General features: G+C 43.8%; 1 protein-coding gene across 3 annotated transcripts in view; it reads left to right on the top strand.

Annotated features, from left to right (window-relative positions):
- WDR7 (WD repeat domain 7) overlaps positions 1-20,658 on the top strand; it is a 116,570-nt gene that overhangs the window by 38,228 nt on the left and 57,684 nt on the right. For all 3 annotated transcript variants that reach the window (XM_026865343.1, XM_026865342.1, XM_026865341.1), the window contains 2 exons: positions 1,017-1,140; positions 5,460-5,573. In XM_026865343.1, coding sequence (XP_026721144.1) covers positions 1,017-1,140; positions 5,460-5,573 — 238 coding nt within the window. The remainder of the gene's footprint in view (positions 1-1,016; positions 1,141-5,459; positions 5,574-20,658) is intronic.

The raw sequence follows: 20,658 nt of genomic DNA, 5'->3' as shown, positions 1-20,658 counted from the left end.
AAAAAAAAAAAAAAAAAAAAAAGTATCGTTCTTTTCTGACACAAGTTCCTTCAGTTTTTATTTCAGATTCAGTAAGTTAATTTTCCAGTTAACCTGTCAAAATGTTGAAAAATTGATCATGTCTAAATATATATATGGGGGATCATGTCTAAACATATATATATATATATATATATAATATGGGGTTTTTACCTTCTGGATGCTGTACACATATTTTAAAAGAAATTATTGGATTAAAAACTTTCATGATTCCATTAAGAGTCTTATTAGGATTAAAAAAACCCTGCCCTCTCTTTTTCAAGAGAATGCTGAGTTGCCTTATTTTTTTGGAGCATGTATACCGAGGCCAGTAAATGGTTTGTCACCCAGCTGTTTGATAAATGACTAGTGGGCCTTAACGCTACACCTGTGCTGCTGTGGCAAAAAAATTGTTGACTGTGCAGCTTTCCCAGTGGGCAGGGAGAGGGACGGAGCTGGCTGGGAGGCTGGAGGTCCTCGGCGGTCCTGTAACTTAACTGGGAATTTGGGGTTTTGCTACCTGATTGCCTGTTCTTTTGGGATACAGGATATGCTGCGAGATGGTTTCCTGAGAGGGTGATTACTTTGAAACTCATTAAAATTTGTAAGCAACCGAAGTCCAGTTAATGGATATCCTTAGGTGTCAGCGTATTTATATTCCATTCGTCCACAGTTTTTTATTTTACCTTGATCAAATCGCTTCCTTGTGTGTTAAAGCTTTTAGACCAAAAATAATGTATTTGTGAGGGTGTGTTTATGAATTCTTCTGATGGAACAGGTGGTATTAATGGAGGACAAATGCAAGATAGTATTTTGTATTTGTTGGTGTAAAATCCCAGAGGGTTTGGGGTTTTTTTTTTAAACTTTGGGAAAGCTTTTTATGTATATTTTCCTTTGCTTTCATTGTTCAGTCTTCCGTAATATGCTAAATGATGCTGAAAGCATCCTGCTCAATATTTGATATTTGAGTTGGTGTGACGTTCCTGCTGGCTTTACAGGTAAGAGAAGCTGCCCAGGCCCTACTGCTAGCGGAACTGAGGAGAATCGAGCAGGCGGGTCGGAAAGAAACTATCGATGCCTGGGCTCCTTATTTACCACAGTACATTGACAGCGTTATATCACGTAAGTAATGCTGGGTTGAACCTGGAAACCACTCGGTTGCTAGATTTAAAAAAAAAAAAAAAATGTATTTTGTACAGAAAACTATGAGCGGTACTACTAGTCTGGGGGAAGATTCTAGGGGAAATGTCTAGGGTTATATGGAAAAGTTTCTTGAAACTTTCAAAGTAATCTCACACCCATGAAAGCACTTAAGGCTGCTAATGTTGATCGGGTAATTTGAACACTTCAGTCCACCTCACCGAGGTTGGGGTGTCTCTGGCTGTTCCTGCTGTTGAGGGGCTGGGCTGTAGTTTAGAAGTTTCGGAGAGGAAACCTGTGAAAAGGGCTGATAAAATTACAAGGTACTGGTGGTGAAACATTGACGTTCTTCTTCAAAGAACGTATAATTCAATTATAGAAGTTGTTACAAAGGGATCCTTTGGCATCCCGAGAGTATGAAAGGAGGTAGTGCGGGGTCAGGCAGCGTGTGTCTGTCAGTGGGACACAGTGGGACAGTTGATGCTGCTCCTGCCCCCTGGGGTGTCACAGCCTGTGGACGCCGAGCGCTGCCGGGGGAGAGGGCCTAGTTCAGCCAGGGCTCATGAGGCAGTCCGTGACAGGGCGTGGGTAATGACGAGCATCACAGTACAGTACTTCCCTCCACACTGAAAGGGAGAGCGTTTCCTCCGTCTCCTCCTCTCTCATCAAATTCATAGAAATCTAAAACTAAAGGTTAATGGGCTGTAGGGCACTAGAAGCTTACTCTGGCTTTACAAAGAGCAAGAGTAGCAGAGAAAAGGTCTCTTGCGGTGTTAGGCTGAGGTGTACTGCACCCTGACTGTGCCAGAAGCCCATCCAGGAATGAGCTGTTCCCGTTTCACCTCTCTGCTGACTTCTCAACCGCAGGTACAGTCATTTCTTGCAGGCTCTGCATAGCCCTTTCTTGGCCACCGGCTGCCCACACTGGCCTCCGGAGCTAGTTTAGCTTTGCCTTTTTAAAATGCGAGATTATCTGCACTATTGCCAACTCCTCGGAACCGTTTGCTCCCCTTCCTGGGTTTCTCCATCCAATTCCTTTTCCCCGATGCTCTCTGTTAGCAGAGTCTCATGATTCGTCAGGTCCGTGGCAGCATTTGCCTCGTTACAGGGATGGTGTTGTGCAGTTGGATGTGGAGCCAAGCAGCAAATAATAAGTGAAAGCATGTTGCATATGTGTGCCAAAGAGCCTTAATTCGGAGTGATAGGTACTTGCACCATTTTGTATATTAGGGTGATTTTTTTAATCGCCCCCCCTCAAACGGCCCCGCGCCGCTGGCGCTGCCCCAGCTCAGCTGAGCTCAGCTCAGGTCCTGCCGCCTGCAGCTCAGGTGTTCAGCACATCAGGCCTCGTTCTGCAGCGCCTGCGAGGGGGAACAATAAATCTCGGGTTTAGTTGGGCCTTCAAATCCAAAATTGGTGTGTCAGCTTGTTGACCCCACATCAAATGGAATGGCCGTATAAGTGACGTTGGGAATTAAAGCGATGAGAGATGGTGCAGGTGTTGGTATTTTTCAGGCTCCCACAGGGAGGAAAACACTGAAGCCTTTCAAAGCTTCCTCTTGTACCTACTAAAATTATGTCGTGCGACTGTAAATATTTGCTGTGGCCTTGTCTGCTCCTCGTTTCTGCAGCGCACAGTTGTCTCTGAAACGCTGCGTGGTCCGAGGGGCGTTTGCTGCAGAAGTCTGTAATAGCAAACATGCTGTTGGCAGTTTTTATGGATCTATTCCTAGTAGACTGATATTTCTGCTAGAAAGTTTTATTTAAAGCCACATTAATTGAGTAAAACTTTAATTAAACCTCCATCAATTTGAAGGGAAGCTTTCCTTGAGGAAAGGTACTTTGACTGGACCCTAAGGACTTTGCTGTTTATGTATGTGGTTGATCGTCTTACTGGTGCAAGGTTTGACTTAAAAGGGCCCAAAGAAGTAAGGCAAATAATTTTGTGCTGCAACATTTTAACGTATTAAATAAATAACGAATATAGGATGCCACAGTAAATAATAAACTGTAATAACAGCTTAATACAAGTATATCTGAATTTTCCAATATTTTCTAATATGTTGGCTGATTTATTTCTAATACATTCAGAGGTTTATGATCTGTTCTCTTCTAAAACATATTTCTATGATATTTTAGTGAATTACGTAGAAAACACTTGTCAAGGAGTACATGTTCCTTCTTACTGGTTTTTCATGGAGAGAAAATGATAATTTATTGCTTGACATGTTTGCATGATGACTATTTTTCTCCCCTTTTGGCTTTATCCATTCACCTTTTTTTGGGGGAATGTCTAATCATTTTGATTTAAATAGGTTTTTACTTACATTTTTGTTTTAATTGTATAAAATTTTAATAAACCCTTCTAACTTTTTTTTTATATGCTGTGCAGTTGGCTCTGACTCCTGCAGAGGCACCCGTTCCCTTCCATTGCATTAACTAGTCTTGGTCAGCTCTGTAGAAAGGTGTAGCACACCTAACAGAGAAAATCAGCCTCTGCTCAGCAACTCGGGGCTAGAAAGTAGGGTAAGAGGTGAGGGAATAACTAAATAAATCAAAGCCTTTGAGTTTTGGCCCAGCCTAAACCTACCGTCTGGGACCTGCTAGCCCCTTGGCTTCTGCTAACTTGGGTGCTGAAGCCCAGAAAATATTCCCTCAGAGGTGAAAGGTCCTCGGTCAGCACCTTCATGCTACAGTTTTCAAAAGGCATGCAAACTCTTCACCCTTCTCTGGGTGTGGGAGGAAATCAAAGACTTTTAGACTACGAAGTGATGTTTAGGGAAGAGCCAGGCGCGCGCTGCGCCGGTGGGGGTTGGCAGCTCCTCGTACTAACCACTGCGCAGAGTAAAGCAGCGCGTCAAAACTGACCTCCCCTCTGCCAGCTCCAGTGGGCGGACACAAATAAATATGTCTTAGGAAGTAGTTGGGGCTTGAAGGTGAAGGCCGACGAGTATTTTGCCGAGGTGGTGCTGGAATCCTGGCGTCTGTGTGGACGCTGGTGGAGACCCTGCGGAGAGATGATGCTCCTTCTCTTGAGGAGTGCCCGAGTAAGGTTCCTGGGCGGATTGCAGGGGATCTCTGTGCACTCCTGCCAGCGTGCTTGACTCAGCACTGTGGGCCGGTCTGGTGGTGTATTTGTTGTCACCGGTTTTTATACGTGTTGATACAACAGGAAGGACATTCAGGAAGTTATTGACAGGTGGGAGTTTCTTTTTAAAGAGGCTGTGTCCGAATCGGGTTAGAAATTGCTGTCAGACAACTCCCTGTGTTATCACAAGGTACGAATAATTGCTTTGCTGTGAGCATGGCATTTTAAATTTAGAAAATTTTAAAAATCAAATCCAGAGTACGTATGAGAACGGGTCATTTTTAAACCAGTTCAGAAACATGAAGAGAGTTAAAGGGAGTTGGGGTGTGGATCCACAAACCTCGTTGTACACAGCTGACAGATCCGTTCCCCCCTTGTGATTTATTATGATACCATCCTCTTTTGTAGGCTTGGAGAAGTCTAGCAACAATCTCTTCATAAAATAAGATTTTTGATAGTACAGACTGACGTAGAGGATGTACTGGGAGGAAAGAAACCTCAGGGCATCCCCCCAGTCTGTGTTCAGGTTCCCTGCAGCTCTTTGCAAAGGCTGTTTGCGAGGCTGGGCTTTTTCACCCGTAGCAGAACACTTCTTTGGATAACGCCTTGAGTGAATTGTGGTAGGGCTCCTACAGGGAGTAATTAAAGATTGTAACTGGGCAGAGTGTAAGCCGGTGAATTATAGCTTTAATCACATGGTGTGCCGTGGCATGATTTGGTGCTCACCGTGTGGTTTCTAACAGCAACTACCAGATGCATCCCAGGCCAAAGGACGTGGAATGAGTCAGCTGAATGAATACATTCTGAAGGTCGCCTGGGAAAATGGCACCTTTTGTGGCAAGAGAGATGGAGTATTGGGAGGAGATGTGAGAGAAGTGCTGCTGGAACTCTGTATTTTGTGGCTAAAGAAGTTGTTAGCCTGTAATGTGTGTATCTAATATTTTTAATTATGCTAGAAGACAGCAGAAAAAGAAGAAAATGTAGAAAAGATATTTAGAATGTGGGAAAAGATTCTTTGTTTTTTTTAAAGGATAGGTTTGGGAAAAGTCTGCATACGGTGTGAGGGGAAACCAGGAAATAGTTGTTCTTTGCTTTCTCTCTGTATCATAGAGTCCATGTTCATAGATAATTACTTTTTTTTTTCCTGATCTAAGGATGTGATGTGTTCTACCAAAATCACTGACTCCTGTGGGTGTCTGATTGTTCTTTTCAGCTGGAGTAACCACGGAAGCCATTCAGACTGGTAGTGCAAGCCCGGATTCCTTGGGAACAGAAGCCAAAGTTCAGGAAGAAGAGCACGATCTGGTTGACGATGACATCACGGCAGGTGAGCATCGGTGGAAGGGACGGGTTAGGTTTTGACATACTAGGTACCGTGCAGAGGAGATGGAACACTTTCTGCCAAATTGCATGTTTTTTCCTGAGAAAAGAAAATGCTGAGGCTGCCTCGGAAGAACTGTGTGGTGTAAGAGATGAAGTGATTCAACAGTAGGGAAGAGCTATAGACAAAAACTAAACATTGGCTTGTCACTCTGGCAATATTATTGTGTTACTTCTGAATCATTATTTATATTTTAATATATGTGTTCTGAGCTTTTAAGTCTGCATGCAACCAACGTTTAGCTTGTAGCTCTTGAATAAAGGCTTTATGTGGCTCTTTCTAGTTATCCCTTAAACTTTTCACCTTGGAGAAGGTGTAAGAGCGCTACCATCAGCCTGCGTGGCTGGGCTGGGTTCTTTTTTCAACAAGCAGACGCTGCCAGTTTGTTGCACAGAGAATTCCAGTGTCTGTCATCTCTACAATACTCAGCTCTTTACTGTTCCTCTAGTTTACTGGAGACTGGCAGGTGAAGCCAAGAGTTCTGGTCCATCAAGGCATATTCTGAAATGACAGTTTGTGCAAAAATACGCAGTTAATTATAAGCAATTACCTTATCCTTTTTTCTCATGCTTATGTATGCCGTGTCCCAAGGCAAATATCTACATGCTCACTATCAGTATGCTGGGAATTTGAGTGATTACAGCGTGTGTTTTGGGGATAGAGGACAAACCCTCGGAAAACGTAAAAATCAATCACCGAATGGGCTGGGCGTGCCCTGGGACACGGGTTTCCCCAGCGTGTACCTCAGGGCAGTGTTTCCTTCAGGAGCACACACCATCTCCTCAGCCCCCCATCCGTTGGGGACCCGCTGGCCCTTTTTCTGGAAGCTTGAGCAGTAGCATTCTAGCCGAGGGCGCGCTGCATCCACACAGCCTTCTGCCCCTTCCATGTCCTGTGTTCTTTCCACAGGCACAACGGAAGATCAGGCACATTAATGGAGTAAATTCCAAATTATTAGTGATTTTTAAATTTTTTTTATTTTTCGATGTGCTAGACTGAGTTTTTGAAGCTTTTGGAAAGCTGTCTGTTATGTTACTAGAGTCTGGTAGCAAGAATTTTGTTTTACAGAGAAAGTGTTTCTGTTATTTAAAAGCAGTTGAGCTTTAAAAAGGTATCCTGAGTAAAGATGAAATTTTGGCCTACAATTGAATACAATTAGTTTTGTGTTGATAGAATAGGAAAAAAAAAAAAGACATTTTGAGACAATTGAAACGTAACCTTATCTTAAAAATATGATGCAGCTTTTTCTATAGTGGTCCTACTGAGGCTTAATATTTATTGATCTGAGTGCACCAAGTAATGCTGGTGTGCAGTCGTCTACAGGATTTTTTTCAGTTCAAATTGAGATTCACCAAATGCTTTCATTTATCCGAATAATTTTTTAAAAGGATCACTTTCACATCAGGCCTTTTAGAGATTAAAGTGTTTTAGCTTAGCTGGCTGAAAAGCACCAAAGCCTGTTTCTGGAAAATACTTCAATGATGCACTACAGTGTCTCCCAAGCATTTAAACACACACACGCTGGAGTTCTTTAGAAAATTGGGTCTGTCTTCAGGTGCTCTGAAAATACACACACGAGGAGTCTCCCGGTGCAGCAGTGGTATGTGTTGCTGTCTTTAATGCCCGAAAGGCTTCTCTGGATCACTAAAAATAGAACAAACATTTTGCTTAAAAAATTCATGCATGGACAACATTTTTTTCTTAGTTGGGCATAAAATCTACTGGCTTCAGTGCTGAAAATTTTGCAATTCATCATGATGGTAAATTGGCTTTTTCAAAGTTTATTTTAGATTTTTTTAAAAATTTGTAATTATTTGTATTTTCAATGTCATTTTTAGGCTCCAAGACAGCATCTAAGTTTGAATTTAGAAATGCAGATATATTTTTTCCGGTAAATAAAGGCAGAGCAAACTAAGAAAAATAAAAATGCAACGTAGTGCTGTTATGTATTTGGAAACACAGATATTTGTCCTTTAGCTTTAGCACAGGTGCAGCAGCATCTCTAGGGGTAGTTAAACAAGGACGTGGCTGAGCATGGAACAGGGATAAAGGGTCGAATGTCACCGGTGCTGTGGAAGGGGCAGCACTGCATTGCAACCCTGACAGATTTATCTACTTACAGAGGAAATTAGATAATGGAATGAGTAGGCTGTCTTCAGAAATCCACTGAATTTACTGTGTGGAGCTGGGTTGGAAATGAAGAACTTCAAAGAAGTAACGATGAGGTTGCAGTGTTTGCCCCTGCGCTGGGAAATAGGTAACATGCTGGGTCGTAACGCGCTGTTTATCGTGGGTATTGTAGGGATTGTTCTTGTGCCTGATCAAGGGACACTTCTAGCAAGTTCCGGATCAGTTTAGTTCTAATTAATTCCCAGGTAGCTGTGGATGGTCCCGGGGACTTGCGGGCACGTCCTGTTGGTGAGTTGGGTGCTGCTGGTGTCTGACGGGGCCGCCGGGTTTCGGGAAGCCCTCACTGCTGAGGTGGTGACTCTTGCCACAGAGAGCTTGTTCAGATCTCTGTTTTACTACCTGAGATGGTACCACCAGCCTCTTGAGCATGGCACAGTGTGGAATTTTTCCATGGCAATCGCTTTTTGCCCGATAACCGTGGTCACACTAGGGTCGATGATGACACTTGCAAAGCACAAACTTGTTCCTGGTTCTAATTAAATACTAATTCTTTAAACATCCCCCCTTCTGTGAACTCTGAATGGCATATACAGTCATCTCAGCTGCAAAATTGGATAGAAATATAGACTGCCTCAGTTTTGTAGCTAAAAGGCTGTTAGAATTATACCTCTGTGCTCACATTTGTTAAATCTGGGCCTGGAGCAGTTCCTGGACCTGGGCTTTGCCCAGCAGCAGGCCCGGCTCAACTGCTGCTGCAGGGCTTTGGTGGAAGAGAAAGCTCACGCTGGGATTCCCCTGCACCCTTTTCCTGCTCGGGGGGGGTGTGTAAGGCAGGTGCAAGCCTGAGCAGCTCTCCTAGAGGCTTTGTTCCAATTCTGGGAGAATTGGAGCAGTTTTAGGTAGGACAGAGGGCTCTCGGGGAGAGGGGTTAGACGCCCTTGGAGTGTCGTTACGACTTTCACACACAGATCTCATGTCCCCTCATTGGTTTGATTACAAAACCTGCTGTCTGCTAGGGAACGGTGAACAGCTTATTGGTTTACTCCAGTTTTAATAGCTATAGGGAGATAGAACGTCGGTGAGTGAGAAATTGAGGGCACAGCCTGCTGTGCCCGCTCCCAGGAGGGAACGCTGCCCCGCGGAGCAGAAGTGTGGCACTGACACCTCCCTTGAGCTGGCTGCCCTGCTAAATGGTAACACTCCTGAGAGGTAACAAGGTTAAATACACTGTGACTGGAGCAATTACTCTGGGCTGGTATTTCTGAGAATAAAACCAGTAACAGATACATTTCCATTCGGGTCTACTTGAGCCAGCGTAAACATTTATCATCTTAGGAGATGCTGTGATAACAGTCAGTCAGTTGCTGTGTCGGGGTGGTGGGGAATTGAATTGAAATGCAGTTCATTTCTGAGGATCTGTCACTCCCAAAAGCTGGGGGACAGGGGATGGGGACGGCTCTAGCTGCAGGGAGATGATGTTGTCTGGTCCAGTTTGTTTTCTGCTGCGTGCTGGTGTGACACGTTATCCACAGGGCAGGGAGAAATAACAGCCAGCCTTCTCCTCCCCCTTTAGTGATCCCTTGCACAGAGGGAAGGGCCTCTTTGACAACCTCTTGTAGCAGGTCAAGGCAGTGAGGAGAGGCTTTAGAAATTCTCTTTGTTCAGCCCTGCAGCCAAAATGAGCCTCAGTCAAGCACATGCTAACGTACGACTTGTGCATTGTATGGCCACAATTACTTCTGATAGGGGAGAGTTCCAGCAGTTAGAGTAGAGCACAGATAAAAAGTTTATATGGAAAATAAAATCTGGGAACGCCAGTGATAAATGTTTGTCAACTTGAAAATTTACTCCTTTAAATCTCTTCTTGCAAGTAGTATTTTTTTCAGCAATAATTATCCTTTTAACTGGCCAAGTCAGAAACAAGAAATATTGCTGGATTAACCCACACTCTAAACTTAAAAATAGCTCTTTAATCAGTGACAGTATTTGTGTGAAAGCCTCAAGGGTGTGCAGGAAGGGATTGTGCTTCTGGTGATTCCTCTTGTACCTTACGGCACCGTCAGTGCTGTTGAGTGCAGCACTACATGCAGTGCATTTGCAAACACTTTAAACTTCCAGCATTTTCTCCTATTTGGAGCACTTATTTTCCCCACGCTGCCTAGACTTTCTGATTTTGGTGCCATCCAACCACTTGAAGTAGCTTGAATTTAGTTCCTGGGTGATGTATTTTTTTTTTTCTGTGTGTTACTATTTTTTTTTTTTTTACTTGAAGGCTTACACTATAGCGGAAGAAAATATTACAACAAACTGTGAACTGGAAATTGTGGACAGTCATCTGTTAAATCCTATACTGTGGTTTGTTTTCTCTTTTAACACTTTTAATAGTATATTGAGCTTCTGGACTACTTCGGTGGCTTCTCTTCATTCTCTTTCTTCCTGCTGGAGCTGGAGTTCTTTGAGGCGGGAGCGCCAGGTGCCGCTGCCCGGTGCATCCCTCCCGTTACCCGCCAGCCTCCCACTGAAAGTTTGGGGTGGAGTGGAGGTGCACAACAAATGGAACCATCTGCCATCCCCAGCGAACAAGCCAGCGGCCCACTGTTCAGCACAATAAGGGCGCCAAAAGAGTCAATCTCTGGACAAAGTTCCCGCTGGGTTTCTTTTAAGTAGGTTAGACTGAACCTGAGCACCTGTCACATACGTTTTTGTATCTCCTAAGCCCACCATAGAGAGATCAAAAAAGCTTTTAATTTGTGTTTAATCACTCATTGGGAAGCCATCTACCATATCATGCAGTGACTGTGGTGTAAAACACCAGAAGAGTGAAGGTTTATCATCTAAAGGAAACTTCATCCCTTTCAGATGCTAATTAAGAAAACAGAGAAAATACAGTGTGACAGTGTGACTGCTGCTTGGTCTTTTCTGTTACAATTAGAAGATGAATGCGAGTTCAGACATGGTTAGTTAACACGTGAAAGTTTATTTTTAATGGAGTTTTTGTGTGTGCTGACAGGAATTCTGAAACACCTTGAGAAATGTGTCTGCCATAGTCGTGTACCAAGTTAACGGCGAATTTAGGTTCCTACAATTTGTAATCAGTGGTCTGCAAGGAAGCAAGACGCTGTAGCTAAAATCCTGGCATTTGGGGGGGGTTTGTTTTCTTAAGGGAACGTAGTTCATGTAAAAACGCCGGGGTTTTCCAGCAAGGCTGTGTGTATTTGAACAGATACGGGCATCTGCCAGGCAAGCAGATGTCGCCCAGCAAACGCCATTAAGAGCCGTGCCCTCTGCGAGGGGTTACGGGCTTGACATCTGTCTGAGGGCATCTGTCAGCGCCGGGACGGTGCTCCACGTGCTCATTAGGGACGCGCTAATTCAGGAGAAGCCGTTTGTTTTGGGGGGCTGTTGGGGTGGCTTCTAATTAACAGAGAAGCGTAGAGCGGAGCCGGGGCAGAGCCACGAGCTGTGGGCGCAGCGAGCGCTGCGGCGTCCGTCCTCAGCCAGGCAGGGGCTGCTCAGGCACCACAGCTACGCTGAGTTAGAAAAAACTGATGCTTCTGAAGTGAACGCAGAGTTAGAAGAATAAAGAAAAGTGCCTTGGCTGAAAAAACTAGCAAACCTGACTAAAACCTTCAAAATTATTTACTTAAAGGCAGCGTGCCTAGGTGTGAAGCTCTAGCTTGTGTTGCAGCATTGTTGAACGTTTGTCCTCTGTGGGAAGCGGCGTCAGTTTTTCTTCGGCTTGTGCGTGAGCTGTGGAGCTGCAACCAGACAAACGAGGCCACGTGTGTGCCCGCTGGAAGGGAGTTTTTCTTCAGCTTGTGCGTGAGCTGTGGAGCTGAAGCCAGACAAACAAGGCCACGTGTGTGCCCGTCTTGGGGAGCTGCTCTGGGAGGGGCGTGTGGGACCCAGCCGCCTCGTCCTGTGCTGCGGGTGCTTGGGGACGAGCAATGGGTGCTGCTGGTCCCCGGCAGGGGGTCAGGGACAGCCTGGCCTCCTCCTGCCCCCCACGACAGCAGCAAATCCGCCGAGGGGAAAAACCTGCCCGAGCTGCGGTGTCTGGAGGGTGGATGTTCTGGTGTGTTAACCAGGGTTAGCGTTCTCTCTGTACCGGGGTATTACACCAGGGTGTGCTCATTTAGAGGCCAAGACCTATCACAGGGAGCAAGTGACTTTTAAAATTTTAAAATATTTACTTCATCCATCCCGGGTTTCAATGAAATCAGCGTGTTATGTGAAAGCCATGTTTGCAGGCAGTGCAGTTCTCCATAAAGACTCTGTTAAATATTGATTTCTTTAGCGTAGCACGAGCAGCAGTCTGACGCACATTCATCTACAGATGCTTGCTTTTGTATTTGAAAGCACGTTTTTCATTTAGTTTTGTATGCTTTCTGATAGCTGTACTTACTTGAGGGTGTGCAGCTTAACGCCAAACCTCGCGTGACGTGTCAAAGCAGCGTCAGGCCTTACCCGCCGTATTTGGTGCGTGCTAGTGGGAAGTCGGCATCGGTGTGTGCTTTTATACGTCAGTGAAAATCGATCGGGGACTCTTGTCTGAAATTCTTTTGTTGTTTTGGTGGCAGATGTCTTCTTCCAGCGCTGCAGAGTCTCCTTTTGTACCACCGTTGCTCTAAAGCTTCGTATTAACTTGGGGAAACTTAGTGCTCTTTGTCTCGGAAAACATTTGTACCTTAATTGTGTTCTTCTGGCTGCTCATCTTCTCTCGGTGACGTTGGGCAGAAACTCTTTGGCAGGATGTTTTCTTCAGGTGTAGAAAGGGAGTTTTAAAGAGGCACAGGTTATAAAGGCAGTGTATTAAAATGTGATTTTTCTAGTATTCTTGTTTTCTTTTTTTTTTTTTATTCTGTAATGATTCATTTGTGGTTGGCGCTGCAACCAGAAGTTTCATAGGTTTTTTTTTTTTTTTTTTTTTGTTCTAATAATAGTCTAATGATGTTGAAGTGCGTGGCAGGAATACACTTAAATCTCTATACGGTGTTTCCTTTGGTTGAGGCACACGAGCGTGTGAGCGGTTTGTGTTTCCTGTCACTGCTGTGCAGAGCGTTTGGGACGCGGCAGGGCCACCAGCTTCGCTACAGTTCTTAGCCAACTCCTTTACAGCAGTTGTTTTGCCTAAAAAAAAATAATCTATATTCTCGTGTTTCTCTCGCATTTGAAGACTGCCAACAGAGGCACCGCCAGCCTTGGCATTGACTTGCACAAATTCACCCTTTCCACAGGGAAGACAGTTCTTACAAATGCCGCCAGTCTGGGAACTTCACTGGAGATTCCTTTCCCAGAAGCTTGTGCTGGTTGTTATGACATAAATCATTTACTTGATAACTAATATATTGTTAAATATAACATACAGCTTCTTTTAAGATTTCCCTTGCTCTTGAAAGCAACTTCTGAAACTGGGCAGTTTAAGTTTAGTGGACATACGTAGTCTGAGATCACTGCCTCCCGTTTCATGCAACACGTGAGCGGTCTCCATCCGGCACGCTGCAGAAGACGAATTTACTGCATCCGCAGCAGTTATAACAACTCTGAAATGGCTGCGTTTATTTCTTAGATATCTAAATGCCGTTGCCCTGAGGGTATACTAATTCCTGAGGCAATGAAGCAGTGATGTAGAGCAAAGACCTGAAACCTCTGCGCTTTTTTAATTTACGTTTTTGGACTCGCTAGTGAAAAATGACACGGATGTTAAATAAGGTTTAAAATGTCAAGCCACAATTTCATTTATGATTACATATAGCTTATTGAAGGAACCGAGCATGGGCAGAGTTTACTTGTGTGGGTACAGAACATCTCTTAGGCTGGTGCCTTAGGGTCTGCTTTGGTTCGCGAGGGAAGCGGTTGAGGTCTGGACGGACCCAGGGCTGGTCTCACCCCGGGTGCATAAGCCTTTCATGTGGTGCCTGAACACTTTCTGTAACCCTGACAAAATGCTGACTGCATCTCTTGGGGTAATCCTTTCAGAGGTCCTCACTTCATCGGTTTAAAACGCGTTTGCTCCAAGTACTGCTCTTGTGACTTTAATGCCTTCTCGCCTCCACTAACCAAAAATATCAGGTGTTGTCCCAGCACTAAGTCAGTCTGTGTTGGACTTAAACAAGAAGAAAATACTTCTGTGTTGAAATCCCAGAAGCAGCTGCGGGCACGCAGAAGCACAATCACCTGCTGAGCAGGAGTTGTTGACCAGGTGACTGTTGTGAGAGCAGGACTGTGGGTTGTGCCGGGACGAGATTCCCCTGCTCTGTGCCACAGCCTGCACCAGCCTCTCCTCTCCCCATGCTGGCAGAGGAAACTCTTCACACACTTAGTTTTGGTTTGGGGTTTTTTTTCCCCATCATGGGCAGATCTTTCTCACTACTTCAGAATAATTTTTTGAAGGTGGTTTTTGGCTATGTGTAATTCTTCCGTTTTTATAGGCAAATCGCACCTCTTCATGCAAGTTTTGCAGGACCTGATGGTAGGAAGAGCAGGAAACATGGAAGGCTTTGAGGTCAATGTTAAGTGGGTAAGGGAGCTGTTTGCACAATTTCAGATTGTGACTCTTCCCCCAGGGTGGTAGAAGCCCTGAAAAACAAAAGCTGTGTCAGGTACCAGCCTGACCTGTAGAACAACAAGCAGTGGGTGCCAATCTGCACCTGCAGGCTCTTGACTCTGGTGTTCTGAACTTCCTTCCCTACCTCTGTCCAATGGCTCAAGGAAATTAGAGTCCAGGGTTGTCCTGCAGGCACCTAAAACACCTGACGTGAGTTCCCCTGGGCTGCCTTGCTCCACCCTGGGGAGGGATTTAAAGGGAAGGAGAACATCAGTCAAAATCTTGCATCATTTACCAAGTGAAGAATTGCAGTTGGTTGGATTATTCCTGTTTGGAAGCAGCTTGTAGTTAGTTACAGAAAGAGAAATTGTCTCTTGTTCACTTGAGGTAATTCTAATAATGAAAAAAGAAATTGTTCACTTGTGATAATTCTAGACTTTACTGTTTGGGGGGGCGAGGGTGTGTGTGTGTGTATATATATATATATATATATATATATATATATGTATGCATGGTCTTAAGAAACCAGCTTTCCATGTTTGACTGTATTTTAAACATAAGATTAGTGACAGCAAAGTTAGAGGATGTTCTTCTTTAAAATTAACTAGTTCTATTCATTTTTTAAAAGTTCTGTTGATACGTCTTTAAAATGGTATTGCTTTAGTTTGTGCTGCGGGTTTTCTAGGTAGATTGATGAAAACAGCTTTTAAGTTCTGAAGAGCCATTCCAGTGGGTGCTCTCTGACGTCACTTTATTCTGAACAAAAGCATTTTTCATAAGACAGAGGTCTGGTGTGGAATTTCTAGCAGTTTTTGTAACATGTTTTAATGGCAGCTGGTCTTAGAGCATTTTGTAGCGTTTTTCTGTACCTTCTTCTGGATAGTCAGGTTTGCAAGTTGGCAGGTTCAACACGTCAGTTATCTACATAGTGTATGAAAGAAGCTGAGGGACAGTTAAAAAAAAAAAAAGGCGATGCCTTACTGTATTGGAAATTGTTTTCACATTTCAGCTGTAGTTTGGACAGCTGTAACTATTCAGAAGGAAAATATCATGTAAATGTATTGAACTGTGTTAAAAGATTATAATTTCAATAGTACTTCTTCTATGCAAAAGTGTTAATTTTACCTATTTATGCAAGAGAGAAGATGCTTAAAGTTCATACACTTTATTCTTTTACCAGTCTTTGCACTTTGATAAATAAATAGATCATCTAAGATTCAATAGGCCAATTGCAGCATATAATAGCTATTCAGAGGCAATTAAACTGCCTTTTTTCATGCCGGCATGTGAGCGTGCCCTTTCCCAACCTTCAACTTGATTTGTGGTGATTCAAAATTAACTTAAAAGTCTTGTTTGCTGACAGCTTAAAGCTTAATTGACTGAAAGCCAAATAGAGTGTGTTCTGCATTCAGCGCCGGAGCCCTCGCCAGAGCCGTGTGTGGATCGCACGTGCCGCGAGGCAGCGCCGGTCCCTCCCTCCTGCGCCGGGGTGGGAGCTGGGGGGGGGCCCTGTGTCACACCCCCCCAGCCCTGGGGTCCCCCGACCCCGACGGACACCCTGCGGGGCTGGCACAGTTCTGGCACTGCCCCGGGGCTTCCTCCCGCCACCTCTTGCTCCTCGAGGAGACGTTTGGTTTTCAGCTGCATTAGGTGAGAGTCAATCAGAAAATGAGAATTACGTCTTGTTGGGTTCACTGCTTGATTGGAGTGATCCTGCTGAAAGGTAAAGTCTGCTCTAGCTGAAATAAAAATGGTCCTACTGAAAGGCAAAGTCTGCTCTAGCTTAAATAAAAATCATCCCACTGAAAGGCAAAGTCTACTCTAGCTGAAATAAAATTTAAGTATTAATGTTGGTCTAAAGACTCTATATTGCTAAACAAGCAACAAATAAGTATCACAACGTGTCTGACAGTACCCGCGGCATTCCTGTCCATCGGTAGGCACAGGGCGATCTGAAAAGCTTCCGTGTGCCTGCGGGGAAAAGGCTCTGCAGTGGTGCTGGAAAGAGCCTCCCGACACCTTGGTTAGTGGGTTGAGTTGGGGAAAAAATTCCTGATGAAAAGTTACCCCCATCTCAGTCTAAATTCTCTTCGTTCTGCTGCTAAAAGCTTTCCTCCCTCCCTGAGTATTTCTGTGGAGAAAAGCTCGTTTTGCTGTGGGGTGCTGCTCGGCACGTTGCCCGTCGCTCTCTACCCCCAGTTGGGTGCCTTGGCAGCTGTAGGTTCCCCCGGCCCCTGCCAGTGATGGCTGATGTGAAACATCCTCCAAGGTGCCTGCAAATAAATATTTGACAGTGATCTTTTGTGTTACAGAATGTTCTTGAGGAGGTACTAAATCATTTCAAATTAAAGAATGTCTCTGAGCAGTGGGGAATCCGTCAAAATCAGAAAGGGCTTAACAGCAAAATACCTTAAATCGTCAGGCGTGATATGATAGATACGCCACACAAACATAATGGCACCTCACGTGTTGTCTCCTGTAAATTCTTAAAAGTTCTGTTCACGTACAAGTCGAATTTTAATATGTAAAAGTTAAAGAACATGGCTTCTGATACTGCTTTATTTCTTATTGATTTCTCAGCAAATCATAGCTATCTAATTTCTGCTGCCTTCCTATTGATTTCCAATAGGAAGAACATCTTTTCATAAAGCATCAAAAAAGTTGCCATTTGGTTTCAAAATTACTATAATTTAAAATAGTTTTACTCATACATTCCTTTCAATAAAATAATAATCATACTTCAGAATGAATTTTGGATTCGTACTGGTTTTATTGGAGTGTTACCTATGTCTAGAGAGACCTGCAACTCAACAATAAATTTCTTTAATTGTCTCTTATTAACAGTTTATCAAATGCTGTTGGGGGGAAAAAAAAATCGTACGGTTACATTTATCTGGCTCTAGTTATGTGCAAACTAGTTAATTCTAATACCAAATGTTAATAATACAGTCTCACTGCTCGGTAATATTTGCTTTCCCCGATGGAATTAGAAATTGTGTCTTAATTTAGTGGTAGAGTTATTTAAACGCTCAGGGTTGTCCCACGTTTAGGAAGCTGTAAGACAGACATCACTAATTTTCCTAAGGCTGCTGGGTTCATGCAGAAAATGTGTTTTTTCTGCATAAAGTAGGTGCTTTCTGCAGCCACCATCCTAATGTGTTGCAGTTTACTGGAATTTTCTGCTGTGCCGTTCCTTTTATGACAGAATATTTCACTGTGCTGCAGCCTCTGGGAGCACAAAATGGGTGAGGATGCTGCTTCCTTGCAGGGCTGAGAGCAGGGAAATAGTCAAAGACAAAATGGATTCTCTGCTGTTCAGACGGGGAAATATCAGGCACGTTTTATTCAGTGTGACTTGCTGGTTTTAAATCACCGAGTTAATGCAACAAAACTTCCCCTATTAGAAACGACATCAAAGTGATAATAATCAAAATTCAGAAAAGGTTTGATGAACAACTAAAACGCTTTTATTTGTGACTCATTTACGTAGACAGTAATGAAGAGAATTTTGTGGAAACTGCAGCACAAAATTGCATCTAAAAACCGAACGAGCGAGGTTAGGGGACAGTTAACACTTAACTGACGTCTGGGCTTTGTGGATGTGGTATGAAACGATCAGATGTCACTGGTAGCGTTTATTCTCAAGTTATTAAATACTTTAGGCTTATATGGCTTACAACAGAATTCAATTAGTTGATGATGGTGATGATTGCTTAGCTGAACTTGTTGGTGAAAACACCGAAAACAGCAGATTTGCTTTTTGAAAGTGAACAGATGTTTTTGGCACAGAATTCACAAAGCACCGCTGAAAAAAGGAACCTTTATTGCTGAGAGAAAACAGATTAACCTCTATGCCTGTATATTCCAAACCTGAAATTTACTGTTGTTTTCCTTGCTTCAGGTATTCAGTAACTATCAAATGTCTCTTGGGTTTTTATTAGCACCTTCCAGTGACTGACAGCAGCAGCGTCAGTATTTGCAGTTCCACGGGTGAAACCAGTCTGCTGCTCGTTTGGAGTGGCCTCGTTATAAAGCAATAATTAGCGCTTGAGCCAATGATTGCTACTGCAGAAAAAGTTGCAGCCAGGCCAGGGTAAGAATCTCCACCTGTATGGAAGTAATGGACACACCTCATCCATCACTAGGGGCTTTCCCGAGGTGCAGAACGTTTTTAGTAAACCCTGAGTTGGGTGGGTTACACAAACAGAGCCCTGCTACACGTTTCTCTTTTGTCTTGTTGCGAGATGAAAGTGAGTAACTTCATCCCTCAGCTGTGGGATGTTTGGGGCGTGCTGGGCACGACGCGGGCTCCCGCGCGAGGAGCTGTTTAGGAGCAGTGACTGATGGCTCGTGCCTGGGCGCTGATGGGCCCTGGGCTGAGAGGCACTCAGTGCTCCGCCTGCGCTGCAAAGCCTATTCCTCAGAGCTCCCGACAGGTTTATTTGGTCTCACCTTGAGTAGAGCAGGGCCGTATTGATTGCATTGGTGTGGATTTAAACACACTATTGGCTTAAAATAGCACCACCTATGCAGAAGAAAATCAGTGTCTTAACCCTTGAGGCTGCTGGAGCGAACAGATTCCTGACAGGTTTCCTCATCCTCAATTGAATTAACAAATCCGTTGCTGTTTTGCACGTCTTGCAGCGGATCAGCCACGGGGATTTACATACAGCCTGGGTGCCAGGCCCGAGCTCGGCAGCGGGCTCACACCCCTTCATTTGAGACAGCCTCCTAAATGGAAGATTTAATACAGATGAACTCTTCTTTTAAATTTTTTTTGTAAATCTTTTGGTGGCCGCAGCTGTCTTTTCTCAAAACATTATTCTGTACTCACCTAATAAATAATATTATTCACCATGAGAGGTTTATAATGCTCTCTTTCCGAGCTGCTGCAGCTGGCTGCCTGCATGAAACCGTATTGCTGGCATCACACAGGGAATATTTGATCAAAAAGCAAACTAGGAACTCTCCTGCCTTTAATGGTGGAAAGCTATGCTGCTTACTGATAGGTAATCAAACTTGTCTGTTGTAAGATGTCCTGTGAAATATTAGAAAAATAAAGTTTCAGTATTTCCAGTTTTTCCAGTACTGACAAAGCTCCGTTATTCCTAATACCTTGCTGCAGACACAACAACAACAAAAAAAAAAAAATAGCAAAACAGCCATTATCAAATAAATCAGCTCCGTGTGCCAGCAGGGAGGAGACCTTTGGGGGGAGGAAAACCAAACCGAAACTAAACTCCCCCCAAAGAGCTTTTGTTTTTATTCCAGAGCAGTTCTTTTGCTCATCCTCACCTACATTTATTTTCAAGTGGTTTTATCAAGTTCTCTTTCACTATGTAAACACATACATAACTCTTCTTAAAACACGCACCTTATCAGTGAGAGTAATAGAAACGGGCAGGAAACTCTTGTAAAATCTCTTTGGGTTTTTTTTTTTTTAATGCGGCTCCCCCTGACGTTTTCGGTGTGGGCTCCCGGAGGACCCTGCCCTGCTGTGCCAGCGGAGGGAGCTGTGTATGTAGGAATGGCTGTGCTTTCAGGCAAGCAAAACACTTTAAATAACGGGAGGTTGGTAATGAGTAACCACAGTTTTGATAAGGTTAGATAAAATAGATTGTTTCCCGTCTTTCTGCATTTTCCTCGTGGTCACTTTGTGTTATTGTTATTTCTTTATCATGTTTTTCAGTTTGATTTATTGCGAACTCTGGCTTTATAAGCTTTCAGGAGGTGCTGAAATTACTGTAATTATTCTTCTGGATATAATCTTAAAAACTCAAAATGCAGGCACACCCATGGCGTGGCTTTGCCTGGGTTAAGACTCTGAGCAATTGAAGTTATGCGTAAGTACCTCTCATAGACGTAGTGAGTATATAGTTTTCTTAAAGTTTTTTGCTATTTCCTTTTTAGGTCACAAGCAGAGCGTTATGTACGTGTATTTATTGTAAGAAAATAGTTAAATTGACATGAAGAAATATTTTAAATTGTTGACAAGCCAGACGAATGTAAGCAAAATTGGGCTTCCCCCCCCGCCCGTAGCTCTTGTGCATTCTTCTATAAAATCCCATCTATGACAGAGGAACGGTCAGAGTTGCAGATGTGAACAGTTTCAGGGGGTGTTGCCACTAAGTTCTGACTCTCCCACGTTTTGGGACATGTTCCCTGGCATCTGGTGAAAGGACTGTGAGGATTTTCTGAATTGAACAAATAATTTTTTTTTAAGCCTGAAAGAGAGGAATAGGTGGATGGAAATCCTTATCCCAACCTGCCCAGTTACAAACGTCCCCTTCACGAATAAACAGAAAACCTGGCAAAAGAAATGCGGAGAGAGGGACCTGGGAGATTGGGGGGGGG

Source organism: Athene cunicularia (assembly GCF_003259725.1).
Source record: "Athene cunicularia isolate RWA chromosome Z unlocalized genomic scaffold, athCun1 chrZ_part1, whole genome shotgun sequence".
Lineage (NCBI taxonomy): Eukaryota > Metazoa > Chordata > Aves > Strigiformes > Strigidae > Athene > Athene cunicularia.
Note: the sequence above shows the minus strand (reverse complement) of the source record. Positions and strands in the feature narration are given on the sequence as shown.